This window comes from Podarcis cretensis (assembly GCF_951804945.1).
Source record: "Podarcis cretensis genome assembly, chromosome: Z".
NCBI lineage: Eukaryota > Metazoa > Chordata > Lepidosauria > Squamata > Lacertidae > Podarcis > Podarcis cretensis.
The window spans coordinates 33,150,934-33,170,451 of record NC_137184.1 but is presented as its reverse complement, the minus strand read 5'-3'; the positions used below and the strand labels follow the sequence as shown (position 1 = coordinate 33,170,451).

The 19,518-nt window shown below is 44.7% G+C and overlaps 1 protein-coding gene and 1 long non-coding RNA gene across 4 annotated transcripts; one reads left to right on the top strand and one right to left on the bottom strand.

The window, feature by feature from the left end:
* Positions 1–301: 301 nt before the first annotated feature.
* LOC307208354 lies at positions 302–3,138 on the bottom strand. The gene is made up of 2 exons (XR_013835120.1): positions 3,084–3,138; positions 302–974 (listed from the first exon to the last, which is right to left on the bottom strand). It is a non-coding gene; the product is annotated as an uncharacterized lncRNA (long non-coding RNA).
* On the top strand, positions 1,003–16,367 carry ARL13A (ARF like GTPase 13A). Of its 3 annotated transcripts, none has more exons than XM_079962988.1 (10): positions 1,003–1,084; positions 2,488–2,607; positions 3,927–3,997; positions 5,469–5,718; positions 8,306–8,411; positions 9,553–9,758; positions 11,007–11,100; positions 12,278–12,497; positions 14,197–14,295; positions 15,380–16,367. In XM_079962988.1, the coding sequence occupies exons 1-10, from the start codon at positions 1,068–1,070 to the stop codon at positions 15,454–15,456; spliced, it is 1,260 nt and encodes a 419-aa protein (XP_079819114.1). In that variant the 5' UTR covers positions 1,003–1,067; the 3' UTR covers positions 15,457–16,367. The 3 variants fall into 3 exon arrangements, with proteins under 3 accessions (XP_079819114.1, XP_079819115.1, XP_079819116.1); XM_079962989.1 differs by having other exon boundaries at positions 1,004–1,084; positions 12,281–12,497; XM_079962990.1 differs by lacking the exons at positions 1,003–1,084; positions 2,488–2,607 and adding an exon at positions 3,280–3,495.
* The last annotated feature ends 3,151 nt before the right edge of the window (positions 16,368–19,518 follow it).

Genomic DNA, 19,518 nt, shown 5'->3' with positions numbered 1-19,518 from the left:
CCTGCAGCTGCACCTGTGCTGCCGCCATGATCCAGCTGCTGCTGCAAGGGTACAGCAATGAGGGCACAGCAGCAGGGGTGAGGGCAATGGCACTTTGTGGGTGGCACACGCAAAGCCCCAGCAGGGCCGTCACCTGCACAACAGTGGTGGCAGGGAGGAGGTCAGATTTGCTACCCAAGGCAAATAGCTTCACCTCGCCTCATGTACAATAAAGAGGATAATACCACGTACCACCCTGAGCTTCCCAGAGTGAGAATATGAAATGCTAAAATTAATCATGTAAAAGGGCATCCAAGCATAGTTCATTTATTAAAATGTATTTGCCAATATGTTTGTATTGTCATTGATGCTGCTTTATGAATTGGTCTTATGTACACTGAAGCTTTTCGATGTATTGTCTCTGCTTTTTAAATTGCTTCACAGTGGCTCTCCTGCTGCCATTGCCCACTTGTCCAAGACTCTCCCAAGAATACAAAACTTGCGGCTCTCTAGATGTTGCTGGACTCCTACTCCCATCACCTCAAGCCAGCATGGACAATTATCAGGGGTAATGGGAATTGTAGTCCAACAAATTATGCAGGACAAGAAGTTCCCCATCTCTGATCTATCTAGTACACTGACTGACTGTTGTCTGCAAATAAGGAAGTTTCAGAACGACTGTAGAACGAATGACTGTGCTTTCCTGCAGGTGCAGAGAGGTCAATCCCAGGATTAAACCAACACATGACTGACTGAACCGTGATGTGATCCATTACAAGAGATTTGCTGAACTGCCCAATTGGTGTGTTCCATTTTCTCAAGCCATTTAAAACAAGTGACAAATCTGATTGCTCCTTTCCTCAGACACTCAGGGCATAGCCCGCGCAGGAAATCATAGGCATCTTCTCACACACATCTTGTCATTTCTGGATAAAGAAGCAAGGCCTTCAAACTGACAGTCCTTTGGATTTGCCGTTTTTCCTCCCTTGGATGTCCTTGGGATTAAAGAAACAAGGGATGGTGAATACATTAAATCCAGATTAAGTTTAGCTGGATGCAGCGGAGCCATCAACAGGGAAGAGCAACACATGAAAGCAAGAAAGAGGTGAGAGTTTATGTTTTAATTTCACCCTCCTGACCTAATAGGAATTCTTCAGCCTGCCTTGGTTTGCTAGCCACACATATTTGAAATATATTCCTGGCCATGGCTTTCTGTCAGGTTAGGCCTAACTGGGATGTGAGGGCGATCTGGCTGCGACATCTGTCACCCCATTGATCACCAGGGTTGATTCGGCTGATCTGGCTGGCTAGGCGGGTGTCCCCTTCCTCCCTCACCGCTCCATGTGCGTCCCTCCTGAAGCTGCGCCCTCGGTGGAAGAGGACGACCATCCCAGATAGAAGGAGTGTACCGTTCTTCGGTCAAGGGTATACGATAGCTGCGCCCCCCTGCTAGAACCTCCAAACAAGCTCAAGGTTAGGCCTAACTGACCGTTGGGAGATGGTCTTCAAGAGGAAAGGGGAGATACAGTGTGTGAAGCAAGGGACCATCAATCTCTTACAGAGCCATATCCTGGATCAAAGTCCATGTAAAGAGCTTTTTAAAGAGAGATTTGAGGAAAGGATGTATTTATTTATAAGGTTTTTTTAAATAAATAAAAATCTGAATTTCACTGTAAGGTCCCAGGATAGATTACAAGTGCATAATATACAGGTATACTCACTGCACTTGGGGTGGCATAGCTTAGAGAAGAGCTGAGTAAGAGGCAACATGATACAAGTATATAAAGAATTATGCATGGCATGGAGGAGGTGGACAGAGAAAAGCTGTTCCCTTTTAACGCTAGAGCTCACGGGCTTCCAGTGAAGATGAATGTTGAAAGATTCAGGGCAGACAAAATAAAACTACTACTTCACCTGGCTCACAGTTAAACTACAGAGCTCACCCCCATGAGAAGCAGCAATGGCCACCAACTCTGATGGCTTTAAAAAAGGATTTGACAGAGAAATGGACTATCAATGAGTGCTCGCCTTCATAGCTATGATCTGCCTCCACAACGGGAGGCATTAATTCTTCTGAATAGCAATTGCTGGAAACTTCAGGAGGGGAGACTGCTGCTGTGCTCAGGAGACTGATGCCCTGCTTGCATGTCTGCCACAGGCATCTCTGACTGTGGTGGACTAGATGGGGCACTAGCGTGATCTAGCAGGAGTGTTCTTATGTTCTCATGTGTGTGGAAGGACTGAGAGAGCACCATTCAGTTCTGCTATTCAAAACAAAATTGTGGAGTCCAAAATCTTTGATTTTAAGCATGTGTTTTGTACTGGGTTCTGTTGATAGATCCTGGGGTCTTAGTCAAAATCTAAAGTCTGCTATTTATTTATTTTAAGCCATCAACCTGCCCTATACTGAAGTACGCACATAGCCACCAGTAAAGCACCCCCCCCCATTTTTTTAAGGGAAGAAAATCTTACAACAGGATTGTTGTTGCTTTGCTATTTTTCTTCAAGGACAGCGGGGGGAAGCCAGAGACTCACGCTGCCCCTGTTCATCTCTGTGGTTTGCTGGAGTATGTTTCACCTCTTCTCTTACTGCTGGTCTTGGCTGCAGGCTATCCAAGAGCCAATGAGGTAAATCTGGAGAGCAAGGATACCTGGTGCCCTGTGGGACTGGTGGGGAAGAAGGCTGGGAAGTCAGTGGTAGGTGAAGGCAAAGCCAGTTATAGATGGAGCCACAGGTTGAGCTAACTAACTTTGTCCCCATCCTCATTCCTATGGATTTCTACAAGGGTAACATACTAAGGAGGATGAAAGTAACATGTGGTGGCAGCCCCAGGACTAGTTGTTGGAATCCTGGAAGTCAAGCCCCAAGTTTGAGGAAAGTACTCTTTGGTGAGAGAACAGCAGCGATTTAACGTCGCAACGAAAAGCGTTGACTTCTGCATGTGGAACTGGGAGATGGCACAATCTTGTTCTTTTCCTCAGACAGCAAATGTCTTGCTCTGGTCCTGCTTTTAGCCTCAATATCTTTTTCCTTTTTTTTTTTTAAGGAACTGCTGCATTTAGTGCCTAAGTAAGCAGAGCTTTCTGGGTAATGAGAGACTCACCATACATCTCTCTCCCAGCTTTATACGACCACTGAATTCTGGTTTGTTTGCATAGTGCCAAACAAAGGTTGCTAAGGCAATAAGCTGAAGCCCTGCTGGTTGCCAAGTGATGCACTTAGTGCTTCCATCCACTTCTGTTCCAAGTATATGTTGCCCTTTCAACTAGGCCTGCGCCCCACAAAAAATCACTATAGCAACACAGAAGGCCTGCACTCTGCTACTACGCATGCCACATTTTCACAAAGAGAGGGGATGAGTATGCCATGTTCCCTCAGAATGGCAATGCAATGATGAGGAAATATTTGCTCTGATTCATTTTTGCCTGCCGTTCTTAAACAGAGAACTCCTGTACCTGTTGTGGGGGGGTGGGGGGGAAAGAGGAGAGAAATAAAACAGACCCTTCACATCAATGGTAATTCTCCTCACAAAACGATGGCTTGTAAACTTTTTTCGGAAGAACTATTAGTCCCACTGTGGAGAGCTTCAGGGCCAAAGTACTCATTACAATAATTACATTTTTGAAGCGGCGTGCTTAGGAATTGCCATGCATCTTTCTTAACAAAAAAGCGCAGCCATAGGCATGGAGAGGAAGGGTGGAATGTGTGCACAAAGCAGTTGTGTGTGTTTTTTAAAGGTGTTTCCATGCAATAGTTTCTCACAGTCTCCCTCTGCAACAAAATAGTTCCTCGCAGTGTCCCCTGCAACAAAATGTCATCCAAAGGCCAGCCCATGCTTTTTAAACATTTCACCTGGATTTCACTTTACTATGGGAACTCTAATCCTCCCTCCCTGCAAAGGTGTTACCAGATTGCATCTTTACATTACCCTTCTCTTTCCCATCAGGAAAGTGACCATCCTTGTCCTTGGCCTAGACAGCGCAGGAAAAAGTTCCCTCGTGAAAGAAATCCAGAGAGGTGAGTTGCTGAGCAGAACTTAATGTCAGCTAAGCTTTCCAGCTCTTCCACTCCTGGACCTGAACTCAGTGCCCAGTAGAGCTGACAGGAGTGTTTCTAAAGGCTCATCCACACTTAACCTTTGCTCTGAGTTTATAGGTCCATGCTTTCCAGGTCTGTGTCTGAGTATTCTGTTCCGTTCTGGTGCTTTCCCAAGGGAAACTCATGTTTTACCACCAAATTGGAGCAAGCAGCAATCCATTTGCTCTGATTCAGCAGTAAAACATGCTGGGACATAGACCTGGGAGGCCCAGACTTGTGCCAAGAGATATGGCGCAAAAGGAAGTGTGAATGAGTCCTCAGCCTGTCCTGAAGGCCTTTCTTTCATATAACATTCCTCAGCCAGTCTTACATAGTTTAGTTCTAGGAGACTACCTGTCAGGTAGACCTGAGTCTCAGCATCAACCTATAACCCTTGTTGCTGATTTCAGCTGCCTATGAGCCCTGTACGCACTGGCTGACCTAACACATTACTCTGTACAACAGTCACTTAAATAGTAAAGCTCTATTATTCCCTGCTCAAAACGCCAAAATGGCAATACCTATGGCCAAGAGTATAGGGACACAGGTGGCGCTGTGGGTTAAAGCCTCAGCGCCTAGGACTTGCCGATCGAAAGGTCGGCGGTTCGAATCCCTGCGGCGGGGTGCGCTCCCGCTGCTCGGTCCCAGCGCCTGCCAACCTAGCAGTTCGAAAGCACCTCCGGGTGCAAGTAGATAAATAGGGACCGCTTACCAGCGGGAAGGTAAACGGCGTTTCCGTGTGCGGCTCTGGCTCGCCAGAGCAGCGATGTCACGCTGGCCACGTGACCCGGAAGTGTCTCCGGACAGCGCTGGCCCCTGGCCTCTTAAGTGAGATGGGCGCACAACCCCAGAGTCTGTCAAGACTGGCCCGTACGGGCAGGGGTACCTTTACCTTTTACCTATGGCCAAGAGAGTAGTATCAGTAGGCTTGGGGAAACCCCAAAGTTTGCAAAAGAACAGAAAACTGGGAGACTACCAAAACAATATAATAAGGACTTGGGCTGCATACATACCATACATTTAAAGCACACAAACAAAAATATTGGGACCTGTGGTTAACCCCTCACAGAGGTACAATTTCCAGCAAACTACAGTTCCCAGTATTGTTTGGGGGAATAAATATGCTTTAAATGCATGGATGTATACACAGCCTGAGTGTATGTTGACTGTCAAGGGAATATAATGGGAAACAGAGCTTGAGTGGGCAAATACAATGGTGTATCCTAGAGGAAGGAGCTGAACAGGAATGCTTCACTGTGCAACATTTTATATCAGGCCCTCCTTGCAACTTCCTATATTTTTTCTGGAAATTAGAGGAAAGCTCCTGTGGTGTATGACCTTACCTGTATTTTTACTTGAGACTGATGCCCGTTGTTGTTGTTTCGTTTGCTCTTGCAACTTTTGTTTGCAGTCCTCTCCTGTGAAGTGCTTCCCATCATGAAGCCAAACCAGACAGCACTCAGGGTGGACAGGTTTGAGGTGTCCCTCATTGACCTGCCTGGTGGACAGCAGTCCTTGGGAACCTGGAGGGACCAATACAGCACTGCACATGGGATTATCTTTGTGCTTGACTCCAGCGATGTGGCAAGGATGGAAGAGGCCAAGAAGACTCTCTCCCGTGTTCTGGGGCACCCCAAAGTTTCAGGAAAGCCTCTGTTACTGTGAGATACTGATTCTCCTGGCATCTTCCTTCCTTCATTTGTACCCTGTGGTGAATGAATGGGTGTAAAACAGGGGTGGAGATTTCTCTCCCCTCTCCTCTCCCCCCTCTCCTGTTTTATTAGACCCACTAGGATTCCTCTTTGGGACGCGGGTGGTGTTGTGGGTTAAACCACAGAGCCTAGGACTTGCTGATCAGAAGGTCGGCGGTTCGAATCCCCGTGATGGGGTGAGCTCCCGTTGCTCAGTCCCTGCTCCTGCCAACCTAGCAGTTCGAAAGCACGTCAAAGTACAAGTAGATAAATAGGTACCGCTCCGGCGGGAAGGTAAACGGCATTTCCGTGTGCTGCTCTGGTTCGCCAGAAGCGGCTTAGTCATGCTGGCCACATGACCCGGAAACTGTACTCCGGCTCCCTTGGCCAATAAAGCGAGATGAGCGCCGCAACCCCAGAGTCAGTCATGACTGGATCTAATGGTCAGGGGTCCCTTTACCTAGGATTCCTCTTTAGGCCCATGAGGCCATTTCAGCCAAGCTACATCCACCTGCCATACACTTGACATTATATATGACATCAGATGCTGGGCATGTTAGATCCACTGACATGAAAGAGAGGTTGCAGGCAGAACTGATCCGAGGCAACTACAAAGTGCCACAGAGAGCAGTAAAGGGAGTGGTTTTATACCTTCCAAGTCATGATCAGATCCACAAGCCAGTTTACAGGGGAAACGACGTATCTTCAAGCCATCTCAATCAGCTTACACTCAGCCCACTTCTGTGAGCAGTGAAAAGTTCCAGGGGGCAGGTTTTAGTTCCCTTTGGAAGGAGGCCACTGGAGGCTCATTGGTGTTTTGTCATATCTGTGTTTGTCTACAAACACAGAGAGAGCATAGTTGGAGGTACAGGTTTAAATGCTCCAAAAGACAGCCAAAGCCCAGGTCTCATGGGAAACAGGTGCTGCTCCCTACAGCCAAATACTGTTATCTTACAGAGTTCTGGAGCTCCTCCAGATATTTACTGACCATTCATCCTGGTTTGCTTGCCCAAAGCTACTGTGGAGGCTGTACAGTGTCCACTCTTTATTGAACATCCATTCAAATCTGTTTGATGAGGCAATGATACAACAAATAGCATTTATCCTGATTTGGTTGTGGGATGTTTATATGTCTTCTTCCCATTAATAATTTGTTCATCCCACACCTTTCAGTGCCTTCCCCCATCACATTCCTGACTAAAAAAGGTCACCCCTTCCCTTCCCTTCCCTTCCCTTTCCTTTCTTTTCTTTTTTCAAAATGGATTTATTGTACTACAGCAGCAGAGTGCTTTAATCTACTTTAATTGTGCAGACCTAATTTGCTACTACGTGCTTTAATCCTTCCCACAAAATAATGACAGTCTGGAGCAGGGGTCAGCAAACTTTTTCAGCAGGGGGTCGGTCCACTGTCCCTCAGACCTTGTGGGGGGCTGGACTATATTTGGGGTGTGTGTGAATGAATTCCTATGCCCCACAAATAACCCAGAGATGCATTTTAAATAAAAGGACACATTCCACTCATGTCAAAACACACTGATTCCCAGACCATCCGCGGGCCAGATTTAGAAGGTGATTGGGCTGGATCTGGCCCCCAGGCCTTAGTTTGCCTACCCATGGCCTGGAAGCAGGGATAGACAGTTTAGCACTTTCCTAACCCTTTTCCTAACTAGAAGGGGTAAATTGGGATGAGTCATCTCCTCTGACCATCACTTCATCTTTTGGGGCCCTCTTAGCACCCATGGAATAACACTGGCAGAATATCAGAGCTATTAGTAGTCTTTTATCAAGCCTAAAGTCACATCAACACCATACTTTTAAAGCACATAGCTTCCCCCCCAAAAAAAAACAATCCTGGGAACTGTAGTTTGTTAAGTGTGCTGGGCATGGTAGCCCAATGAGGGGTAAACTTCAGTTCCCAGAATTCCTTTGAGGAAGTCATGTGCTTTAAATGTGTGTTAAATGTGCTTTAAGCGTGTGAATCTGCCCATTCAATACTGCATAGTAGACCTGGTGACCTGCAGATGTTGTTGGACTTAGGGTTAGAGCATAAATTTGATTCAGCACATATTTAAAGCTTTAAAGCTCAGTCTATCAAGTTTGCACTTTCTAAAACAATATGCGAACAAAAACACAGCAATTATTCGTAATCCATTCTTACCCAAATTTTGTAACGCAGTTCTCCAAACAAACAATGTTTACAAAAATGCATATATAAGGGGAAAGCGTGCATAAAAATGGAGATATTGTGGGGAGGGGGAGCATACAAAATAGAGTTATATTATTAGGATAAATTTTCACTGATGGATGTAAAATTGGAAAAAGGAGAAACTGAGAAGTAGACAGAACTTTCACCTTTGTATTACAACTCCTACTAGCCACAGTCAGCATGGCCAATGGACAGCAGTTATGGGACGTGTAGTCTAACAACATCTGAATGGCCAAAGGTTCCCCATTGCTTTTTTGAATGGTATAGCTACAACAGTGAGTGTGCTGTTTGCTAATGGAATCTTGCCTTTCCGTCTGTTCTGTTTTCAAAATTCTATGTGAATGGTTCAAGGCTGGCAAACAAGCAGGACAAACTGGATGCTCTCTTGCCCTGTGAGATCATTGAGTACCTGTCTCTGGAAAAGTTGGTGAATGAAAACAAGTCGTTGTGTCGAATTGTAAGTAAAATGATACCCTCTTTACACAGGTTGGCTATTCTTCACAAGGGATGGAAAGGAAGTCTCCCTTTTGTCCACTCTGCCCTTCATGATGATCATTTTCATGGAGTTTGTACAGACTGTTACTTCCTCTTGTTCAGATTACATATCCCATTTTAATTCTTGCCCAGTGGAATTGAGGAAATTGGGTCAGAGAGATCTGGACAGGAAGTCCTTGCAGTCAGAGATGATGGGAGTTGTAGTCCCACAACACCTGGAATAATGGAGGCTGGTGGCCATTAGGACTGATAAGACACCAGTCGGCAGACTCAGAAGCCATGGCAGATGGAGCCAAATAATTTTAGTTTTGCCCACATCCAGCTCCCTGTGGTTGCACAAAGGCAACCAGAAGACTAAAAAGGGTAGAGATAACAGCCAGTGACCCCCCGCCCCCTGCACAGGTTGTAAGAAGGCAAGCAGGTAGGAGTTAACTGAGAGCAAGCGGACACCTCCTCTTGCCTCCTGGGTGGGTTGGCCCTGGAATTCAGCACTATCTTAGCAGTATCTAGCTCACATAAGGTCTAGTTTGCTCCTACCTTCGGGCAGGAGATACAGAAGTATAGTCAGCCGCACCAACAGGTTAAAGGACAGTTTTTATCCGTGGGCTGTTGGGCTGCTGAATGGGAGAAAAAAATAGTGGTGCAATTGACTTCCGACAAGCACACAGAGCACAAACAAGACTGAGTGGGGGGGGGGGGGCTTGTTTAATTTCACTGCACACAGGTGGTGTAGTGACAATAAAGTTTTATTTATTTATTTATTTTTATTTACGTACTTAACAACTCCTGATGCATAGAAAACATATTGATGGTTGTTTGGCAGAAAGTGGCTTCTTGCAGCAAGCTGGTTCATCTACAGTACATCAATTTCCCTTGTCATTTAGCAGGTTTTGCATTGCACCAGGAAATGTCTCCCCTTTGCTTGCTGGTCTCAACCATGTCACCAGAGAGAGCCTGCCAGAGTTTCTTGTAACAGACCTCCCATAGGTATTATGGTTATGTTGTTGGCATCCATCGGCCAACTCACAAACTCCTCCACTTTCTTTGCCTTGAATGGGAGAGCTGGGTTTTCAGACTGGCTGTCCTCTACCTTCATCTTACAGGAACCATGTTCAGCTTCCAAAAGGCTTCCCAAAATCCAATGCTGGACCATCGTTCAAGGGCTACATTGGCTATTGCGTACAATTGCCACCAACTACAGTGTACTGTGCGGTCGCATCCAGGAAGACAGTCCTGAACAGCAAGTGTCACTAGAGCAGGAGGTATCCAAGAAAGTACAGAAATCCAGGAACAGGACATCAGAAGCCAGGTTCCTCCTTCTTCCTGCAAGCCTATGCTGTGTGTAATGCCTACTCTTAAGATCTTAGAGGGGGTTGGACCATAGCTCAGTGCTGGAGCATCTTGCTTTACATGCTGAAGGTCCTAGGTTCAATCCCCATCATTTCTATATAAGGGTGGGGGAAGATTTCTTGTATGAAGTCCTGGAGGGCCGCTGCTGGTCAACAGTGACAATATGGAGGTAGATGCGCCAATGGTTTGACTCAGTACTGTATAAAGCAACTTACATTTTATGTTCCTAGAATGCATATGGGAGGGGCGCAGAATGATGAGAAACGAAAACAAAGGTCAGTTTATAAGAAGATTGCTTAGTGCAGGGTGGTGAAGAGAGAGAAGGGGAAAGAGCAAGGTGATGAAAAGCTGGACAGAGAACAAGCTGGCAAAAGGGGAAAAGACAAGAAGGGAATAATTAGAGCGGAAACTGAAGCAGGAGTCAACAACATGGCACCTAAGGTTCCAATAGGACCCTTGAGGTCTTACCTTGGGGCCAACGAAACCTCTGTGTCCCCCACACACACTGCCCTCTTGGTCATAAGGTAAAGAGAGTGCTTGCCTATTTCTTCTTTTAAAAGTACATAGAGATTAAGAAGGAAGTTGACAGAGTGGTGCTCTTTCCCACTTCCTTTTTCAGCTGTATGTGGTCTTCAAAGCTCAGCTTAATTCTATTGGATCTGGTTTTTACCCAGATTCCTTGGTAAAATGAAGTGTGTGCCCACAGACCTAAAAAGTAGAGCAAATGGGACAAGCTGAAAGACCAGAGACAGAAATTACTACCCAAACAGCAGCAGTTACTTGACATTGACTGAGGCTGAGAAACTGAGGGTGAGAAACAGTGAGGCCATATCGACACCCTATATTTAACACAAATTTAAAGCATATCACCTTCTCCTGAAGAATCCTAGGAACTGTCATTTGTTAAAGGTGCTTGACTGTGGTTATGTAAACTACAACTCCCAGGGTTATTTGAGGGAACCCATGTGTTTCTAAAGTGCTTTAAATACATAGTAGGGATTGCACCTGATTTGCTCAAGGGTCGACCAGTAGATCTGCAGTTGAATAGAGACCAAGTTCTCCAAAAACTACATTTATTTGTTGTACCACATAGACATAGAAGATGGCAGAGCTGTTTTTAGCACCACTGCTTAGTTTCAAAGTTGAAGGAATAGAATAATATGTACATATGTGTATCTTTTGAATAATTTATTACATCTGCTTTTAGGGAGTCATTGGCCAGAAGAGAGTGCAGCCAAGGAGGAAATGCCAAGATGGAGGAAAAGAAACCCACAAAGCTGCCCCAGAATATCCCCTCCCAGGTAACTGGTGATTCTGCTATATTTTGTCTGCCAGGAATTTTACACTTTTAAAGATGCAGTGTTTCATAAAATTAATTAGTGGCATAATGGGCAGGTTTAGACATCACGATAAACCACAGTTAATTATTTACCACACGTGAACCATTTGCACCCAGTTTGCTCCTTGCTAGCACTGGGGAGAAACAGATCACAATTCCTGCCTTAGCATTACATCTGAGCCAGAAATCATGGGTCGTTTCACTCAAACAAACTCATGATCAGGAAGTCAAGAACAATCCATGTGTGGGCAATGGGGATGCAAAAAGGCATCATTTTCTGTTGTATTCCACCTTGCATTCATTTCAGCAGCTCATCTTCCATCAAAATTGCTGTTGCTTATCTCACTGTCTGCCATGGCAAAACTACATAATTTATGTGATTTATGTAATTAATTCCACAAATTACGTAAATTATGTTGTCATCATGCTATTCTACCGCATTCATTTCAATGCAAAGGAAATGCAATGCAAATGTGGGAGGGGGGTACGTAATCAATTATGTACTGTTTGCAGGCTCAAAGCAGCAGCAACAGTGAATGCCAATTGTATTTGCTGTTCTGGACATGAGATGAATACAGTGGTACCTCGGGTTACATACACTTCAGGTTACATACGCTTCAGGCTCCACTAACAGACTCCGCTAACCCAGAAATAGTACCTCGGGTTAAGAACTTTGCTTCAGGATGAGAACAGAAATCGTGCTCCAGCAGCACGGCGGCAGCGGGAGGCCCCATTAGCTAAAGTGGTGCTTCAGGTTAAGAACAGTTTCAGGTTAAGAACGGACCTCCGGAACGAATTAAGTACGTAACCAGAGGTACCACTGTAGGTGAACATAGGCAGTTTCCATTTTCATTGGAATTCTCCAGCATCCCTAGCACGCAGGGCCATAGTTCAATGGCACAGAACCTTCTTTCCAGGCGGAAACGCCCAGGTTCAATCCTTGGCATTTACAAGTTGGCCAGTGCAACTTCCTGAAAGTGTGAAAGGCTGCTGCCAGTCCATTACTGAGCTAGATGGACCAATTGTTTGGCTCAGTTATACAGCTTCCTATGTTCCTGACATTTTCTGTGCCACGTTTTCTGAGAACATTCCCAGAGACAGGGCTTTTTCTCACACGCACGCACTTTGTTTCTGCTCAGCAGGAAGAAATGCCGGTGGCCTCCAAGAAAAAGAAAGGGAAATTAAAGCTGAAGGTGAAGAAGAAAGGTTTGGTGCAGTCGGAGAATACCTTGACAGAAGATGACACTGCGAAAGCAACAGCAAGTGGGAGCAAAGTGGGAGGTGTGACTGTCTGCCGTCCCAGCAACAAGGTTGCCCAAGAGAACCCCAGAGTTCTGGAAACAGCTGCACCCCCAGCAGGTAAACATAGATTTCTTAGAAACATGAGAGAAACGCTAGAAGCATGACGATGAAGAAGAAGTAGCAGTATTATATTTCCATCCCACCTTTCTTCCAAAGAGCTTGAGGTGGCACAGGTAGTGCTCCCCCTCTCCATTTTATCCTCACACCAATCTTGTGAGGTAGGTTAGGGTTGAGAGACAGTGACTGGCCCAAGATCACTTCAGTGAGCTTCAGGGTTGAGTGAGTCTCTGTAGAATTTCCTCAGAGTGCGCTGTCAGCTGCAAACAACATCTCGCAGGTAAAGATCTGCCGTGCTTTCATCTTGGCATGGACAGCCTCCATCACTCTTGAATAGAAGTCCACACTGTCCTCAGCTGAGCTGAGGGCATTGGGGAGCAACAGGAAGAAGAATATGCCAAAGAGAGTCAAGGTGAGAAACAGCCCTGTTTCACACCACCTTTTATAGGGAAAGTGGACAAGGATGAACCATCATGCTGTCACTGGGGGGAAACAAAATCTCATTTCTCAGTCAGATTGTTCCTCCAATTTTAGGGCCAGATCTTCTGTTGCCATTTGTAGCATTTGAATGTCCACCTGGTTGTTTAGTTCTAGGTTTAGCTCTAGTGTTTTTATTAGTCCAGTCTGCAATTTGCCCAGATAGATAATTAAATTTCTGTTTGAAAGCTCTGCCCGATCTGAGACAGGAGCTTTCCTTATCTTGCTTATGTAGTAGTCTGATTCTTTGTCTTCCTCCACGGTTGTTTGCATTTTCATGCCTTTTTGTGTTCTCATTCCTCCCTTGACCATCTCTGAATCTGAGGCCTGAAAGAAGGATTCGTCGATTTCTTCTTGAATACTGAGTCTTGCTTACTTCTTTTTTGGACCCTGGAGTCTGTGTGGCTTTAGTCTGCCAAAGCAGGAATAAAGTTTTAGAATTGTATGTGTCTTCTCTGCATCAAAGTAGTCCTTAGGCAATTAGACAGTAAACTATGCTGCCATTTAGCTCCTTGGCTAGCCATGCTCCCCAAACGCTGGTGAATTTTCATGTAAAGGTAAAGGTAAAGGTACCCCTGCCCGTACGGGCCAGTCTTGACAGACTCTGGGGTTGTGCGCCCATCTCACTTAAGAGGCCAGGGGCCAGCGCTGTCCGGAGACACTTCCGGGTCACGTGGCCAGCGTGACATCGCTGCTCTGGCAAGCCAGAGCCGCACACGGAAACGCCGTTTACCTTCCCGCTGCTAAGCGGTCCCTATTTATCTACTTGCACCCGGAGGTGCTTTCGAACTGCTAGGTTGGCAGGCGCTGGGACCGAGCAGCGGGAGCGCACCCCGCCGCAGGGATTCGAACCGCCGACCTTTCGATCGGCAAGTCCTAGGCGCTGAGGCTTTAACCCACAGCGCCACCTGCGTTCCCTGAATTTTCATGAGGATTCCTTAAAAAAAAAATATGTGTGTAAATGCTACATATATGCAGAGAACTGAATTTATGATTGGAAGAATGAGAGATTGAGAGAACCACTACTGACAGATCCTTCTGTCCCTGCTAGTTACTATGATGTGGCTCTGAAATCAGGTTTGAGTCTGTAGCACAAATATGGGATTCTGGTTAATTCTGTCCTCCTGAACCAGTACCTATAGATCAAACCATAGTTTACTGTGGCTTGCAAACCAGAGAATTTATTCCATTCCCCCCCCCTCCCTACTTCTTTTTTTTTCAGGACAAAGCACAAAGAAGAAAAATAAAAGACTGAAAAATAAAGTCAAATCTCAGGAATCATCACAGACCCAGCCAAACGAGCACCTATCAAGCACTTTTGGTACATCTTACTCAGCTAGGAAAGGGGTTTGTGGGAAGAGTTGCAAAATATCAAGGATACTCATTAAAGCAACAAATAAGTTTGATTAGCTTTTGGGGGAAACAAAAGCTCTGCGTATTTTAGGGTCTTGAGCCAGATTGTGGGCAAATGTGAAGTCCTGTGGCAATGCTTCCAAACCGAGGTGGAAGCAGGATTAGGCAAAATTGCATATAAAACACGTGTATAAGGGAGAATTTCTCACTAAAATGCTGGGAAATGTTCGTGAGGACTTGCCAAGTTATGTAGAAATGCGGATAAATAAATTTTCAGGGCTAGAAAAATTATAAACTGAGAGAACCCAGCTTTTACATATTTGCCCATTCCTACTTTAGACTAACCATTTACTTAGCTGTCTTGTTCATCCTTGGGTGGATAACTAGGGTATGAATCTTCTTAAATAATTGTCAGATTTATATGATCCCACCTGCTGAAGCACCTGTTGTTGTTGGCATTCATCTGTCTTGAGAGGCACTGGTGTGCACCTCTGGAGATGAAGCCAGACCACTGTGTTAGCAGTGTCTCCCCAGGGCACAAGCCTGGGCAGTGTGGAGGTCCTGGGATCCCCAGAGGACAAGACCCTCCCTCTCGGCCTCCCTGATGTAGTCCAAAGGAAAGCAGAGAAATACATTTGTCACCAGCTTGGCTGCAGGAGTTGCTGGAAGGAGGCGGACAAAGGGCCATCCAGCTGTCTTAGGGACTCTGCTTTTGATTTGAGTAGGACTAGAGGTCTTGTTATTTCCTTTGTATGTATAACAGTTAAGAAAAAGTAATTAGATCAGTCCAGGGTGACTGTGTCCTACTTTACACAGGATGGTCCCCTGTCTGAAGGGCTGTCTGCTTCAAAATTCTTTAAAGAACCATAAAAAGGGAGAACTTCCAGAGGCCAGTGAAGTTTCCCATCAACGGTTAGCAGCAGGATTGCAGACTGAGCAGGTCTCCTGGTCACAATCTTCCCCACTTTGTGCAAATGTATGTCCTCTTTTTTCCTCTTTCTGGCAATCTGTAAGTGGTAACCCTGTTTCATCCATGGCTCCTTCTTCCACAGATTTGTATCGGAGAGCCATGCTGGCTCTGAAAATGCAGCCACAGGGCCGGAAGCCACAGTCTACAACCACCCCCTAAATGAGGTGCTCCACACTTTCCCTTGGGACTGGGGATTCAAAGTGGTACGAAGAGAATTGAAGAAACTGCAGCAGCAAGGCAAACCTGATTCTGAGGTGTTCCAAGCTCATCTCTGCAAGATGTTGCAAGATGTTTAAAGGGGCAGGTGTTAGCATACAGTTGGTAGTCGATGGAAAGAGCCCTCCCCAAATGGAAAGCTACGGAGCTTCCTGCCTGTCGCTGTTTTCGAGGGGGTTCAATCACATACTGTCAAAGTATAGTTGTACAATTATAAGAGGTCTTGCGCAACAAATCCGCTTCCTTCAAAACACTGAACTTCTTTTGCAATAAGCAAAGGGAAAGGCACTGGAATGTGTGGGATAATGCTAGTTTTGACACAAATCATCTTAACTTCCTGGAAGCAAATCATAACAAATCCTCATTAAATAGCCAATGGCAGCTAATTTCCCTGCAATGAAATCAGGATGAATGCTCTACTAACAAGGCAACTGGAAGCATCCCTGGTCTCAGAAGTAGAACCTGGCCTTCAGAACTCCTCCAAGTCATTTTGCTACCTGAGGCAGAAGGCAAGATGGCGTGTCCACCGCCCCCCATTCTACACAAGAAGCCGAACAAGACTGGTGGTTGAATCTCTGCCTTCAGCACAGAACAGCATCTCCACCATGCCTGAAGGTAGCAGACTTGCCTAGGGAAGGTAGCAGACATTGTAGGCCATGTGTGCACACAGCTCCCCAGAATCTTGCTGCTGGTTCCTTGCCTCCCAGCATTTCCTGCCTGAGCTGGTTGCCTCGTTCTGCCTAATAGTTGAGTTGGCCCTGGGTGGCTCTGGGGCAGCGATGGAGAACCTTTTTCATTTCTTTGATGGCTAACTTTCCATGAGCCACATGCCAGTAGTGGGAAGAGCCATTGCAAAAGGTAGGTGGGGGTGGGGCCACCCCCCCCTCTCTCTCACACACACACATTTACATCCACACACAAATACAATTTTGCATTCATACACATGCACACATTATACCCACATGCATCTTATCTCACATATAACATACACACATTCAATACTTCTCTCCCTCTCTCCCAGACACTTCTGTGAAATTAGAATTCAATAAGATTTGGGCTGTGTACACATCAAATTTTAAAGAGCATTCTGTGCACAGCATGTGCGGACATTTTCCAAATTGTCACACTACATCATACATATCCAACACATGTTCTGAAGTTATTCTCCACTTCTTCTCATTCTTATTTTAAGTTGAGAGCATTGGGGAAATGCATCGCTCCGTTGTGTAGACATCAGGAAGCACATTGTGTGACTACCTAGTTGTTGGATGGTTTCACAATTGTTCAGGTGTGGAAAGCAGATAGGGTCACATTACTTCTGGAAGCAGTAACAGACTTTCGAAGGCTAGTTGAGGGGAGGGAATGTCAGTGAAACAATTCATATCCATCCCATCACACCATGACGACTGATGTGCATGGCGTGAACCAGCATAAGTCTACCTGAAATTGACATTAAAGCATAAATGTGAAGATGGGTTTACATAAATGCTCACTGAGTAAATCTGAGTTAAAATGGCTTTTGTATGCTTTAAACCAGCAATGTGCGCATATGCCTTCCTGCCTCATCCTATGAAGAGGGAGAGTTTTCAGGCATCATATTTATGAAGAAGAAAGGATCAATATTCTGGATACCCTTAGAAATTGCCTTATCCTTTATGTCCAACTGTGACTGATGAGTGGGCACTCCCTTAGGACCATTACCTGTACCAAATGATATTTTATTTTGTATATTGTTTTTCAAAACTGTTGGTTTCATCTGTACTTTCATAATTTTATTGTGTCTACTTTTAAAGTTTGTCGATTTTATTGATATTTTCTTATGAATATTTTATATTATTTTGTGTAAGCCATTTAGAGAGGGTTTATTATTATTATTATTATTATTAAGTGGGATATAACTCTTGTTAAATAAATTTAAAAAGTAAATGTACAACTATGGGGAGTACTCAGAGGCTGAAACAGTCTTCTGTTGGAGTACTGCCAGAGCCTCTGTGGATTCCATTAACCTAAAACAGCACAATTGTGGCTTGATTGAACATAGAATCATAAAGCAGTACAGATTGTTCCCTTCTGAAAGAAAATTATATGAAAATGATGTATAGATGGTATATAACACCAGTACAGATAGCAAAAATGTATAAAACCGGCTCTAATATTTGCTGGAAATGTAAAGAAAAAGAAGGGACTTTTTATCCTATGTGGTAGGAATGTAAAGAAATTTAAAAAAACTTTGGAAAATGATATATAATGAATTGAAGAAAATGTTTAAAATGACATTTGTAAAATAACACCAGAAGCATTTTTGTTAGGGATTGAAGGACAAGACCTGCCAAAGAAATAAGGAACTTGTTTATGTATGCTACAACAGTGGCAAGAGTCTTGATAGCACAAGGATGGAAGAATGAGGAAACCCCGTCAAAAGAACAATGGCAAGAGAAATTGATGAATTATGCAGAACTGGCTAAATTGACATACAAACTGCGAGACAAGGACAACTGTGACTTTAAGGAGGAATGGGAACTTTATACAAATCATTTAAAAACACAACAAAATGAACTGGACTCCTTGGCAGGTTTTGAATTAAACATACACAGATTCATTGTTGACAACATGATGGAAAGATATGTAAAGATATATACAATTTTATAATATGCAGAGAAAATATGTGCAGTGAAACCAGGAAGAGGAGCTGAGGGAAGTCCTGGGGGGGGGGAATTATGTAGGTGATTATATGGTTTGATAATTTGTTATGTGGAAATTGAGCAATAAAATTTTTTTTTTAAAAAAAAAAAAAGAATCATAAAGCGGTAGAGTTGGATGGGACACCAATGGTAATCTAGTTTAACCCACTTCAATGCAGGAATCTCAACTAGATCATATATGACAGTTAGTCATCCAACTTCTGCTTAAAAACTTCCAAGGTCTACCACCTCTCTTGGGAATCTGTTCAACCGTCGAACATCTCTGTCAGAAAGTTCTTTCTGATGTTTCATAGGAATCTCCTTTCTTGTAATTTGAATCTATTGGTTCCGGTCCTAACCTCTGGAGGAGAAAACAAGCTTTCTCCATCTTCCACATGATAGCCCTGTAAGTATTTGAAAATAGCTATCATATCTCCTCTCAGTCTCCTCTTATCCAGGTTAAACATACCCAACTCCCTCAACCGTTCCTCATCAGGCTTGTTTTCCAGACCCTTGACCATCTTGGTTGCACTCCTCTGCATACATTCCAGCTTATCAATGTTCTTCTTAAATTGTGGCACCCAGAACTGGACACAGGACTCCATAGCTGGCCCCAGGTTTGATGGGACTCTTAGTAAAGTGACATCTGGTGAGTCCTGTTCTAACTCAATAAAGACTCATGAAATAGCATCCTTCCAATCTGGTGGTAGGCTGTTGTTTTCTCGTGGTTAAATTTTGCAGCATGGCATTAGCGCAAATATAATGCTTTAGTGGTGGGTTTATACTGGACCATCTGCACACCTGTTCACTTTACAGTATTAGCTGTTCTGCAATGCTTCCCCAGTGTTATTGCGTTACTTGCCACCTGCACTATACTACAAGAAAAGTGGTTGAAAGAAAGGTAAGAACCAAAAGTTCTGGGATAGGCACTGATTGGTAGTGAAGTAGTATGTCTGCTCGAAAACATTTGCAGGCACAAACAGTACTGAAAGTGGGATCACATATAACTGCCCCAGTGCCATCACGAGCACAGGCCATCATGAATGCACAATTTAAAAAATGATGCGTAGAAGGGCCCATGGACAACACTGTCCCTCTCCAGTTCCTCCAAAGGTCTCTGGGCTGGCCCTGGACATTTTGGAGCTTGAAACAAAATACCCTGCCACCACCCTCCCCCTGCAGATCTGGGACCACCCCACATTTGCCTTTGCTGTTGCTGTGCCTCAGCACCTACCGTAAGGAGATAAAGCTAGTCTCCAAGATGCTTTGGAGGGAAGCATGCTTTAAATGCATGCTGTGTAAATAGTTATGTCGCAGGAAAAAA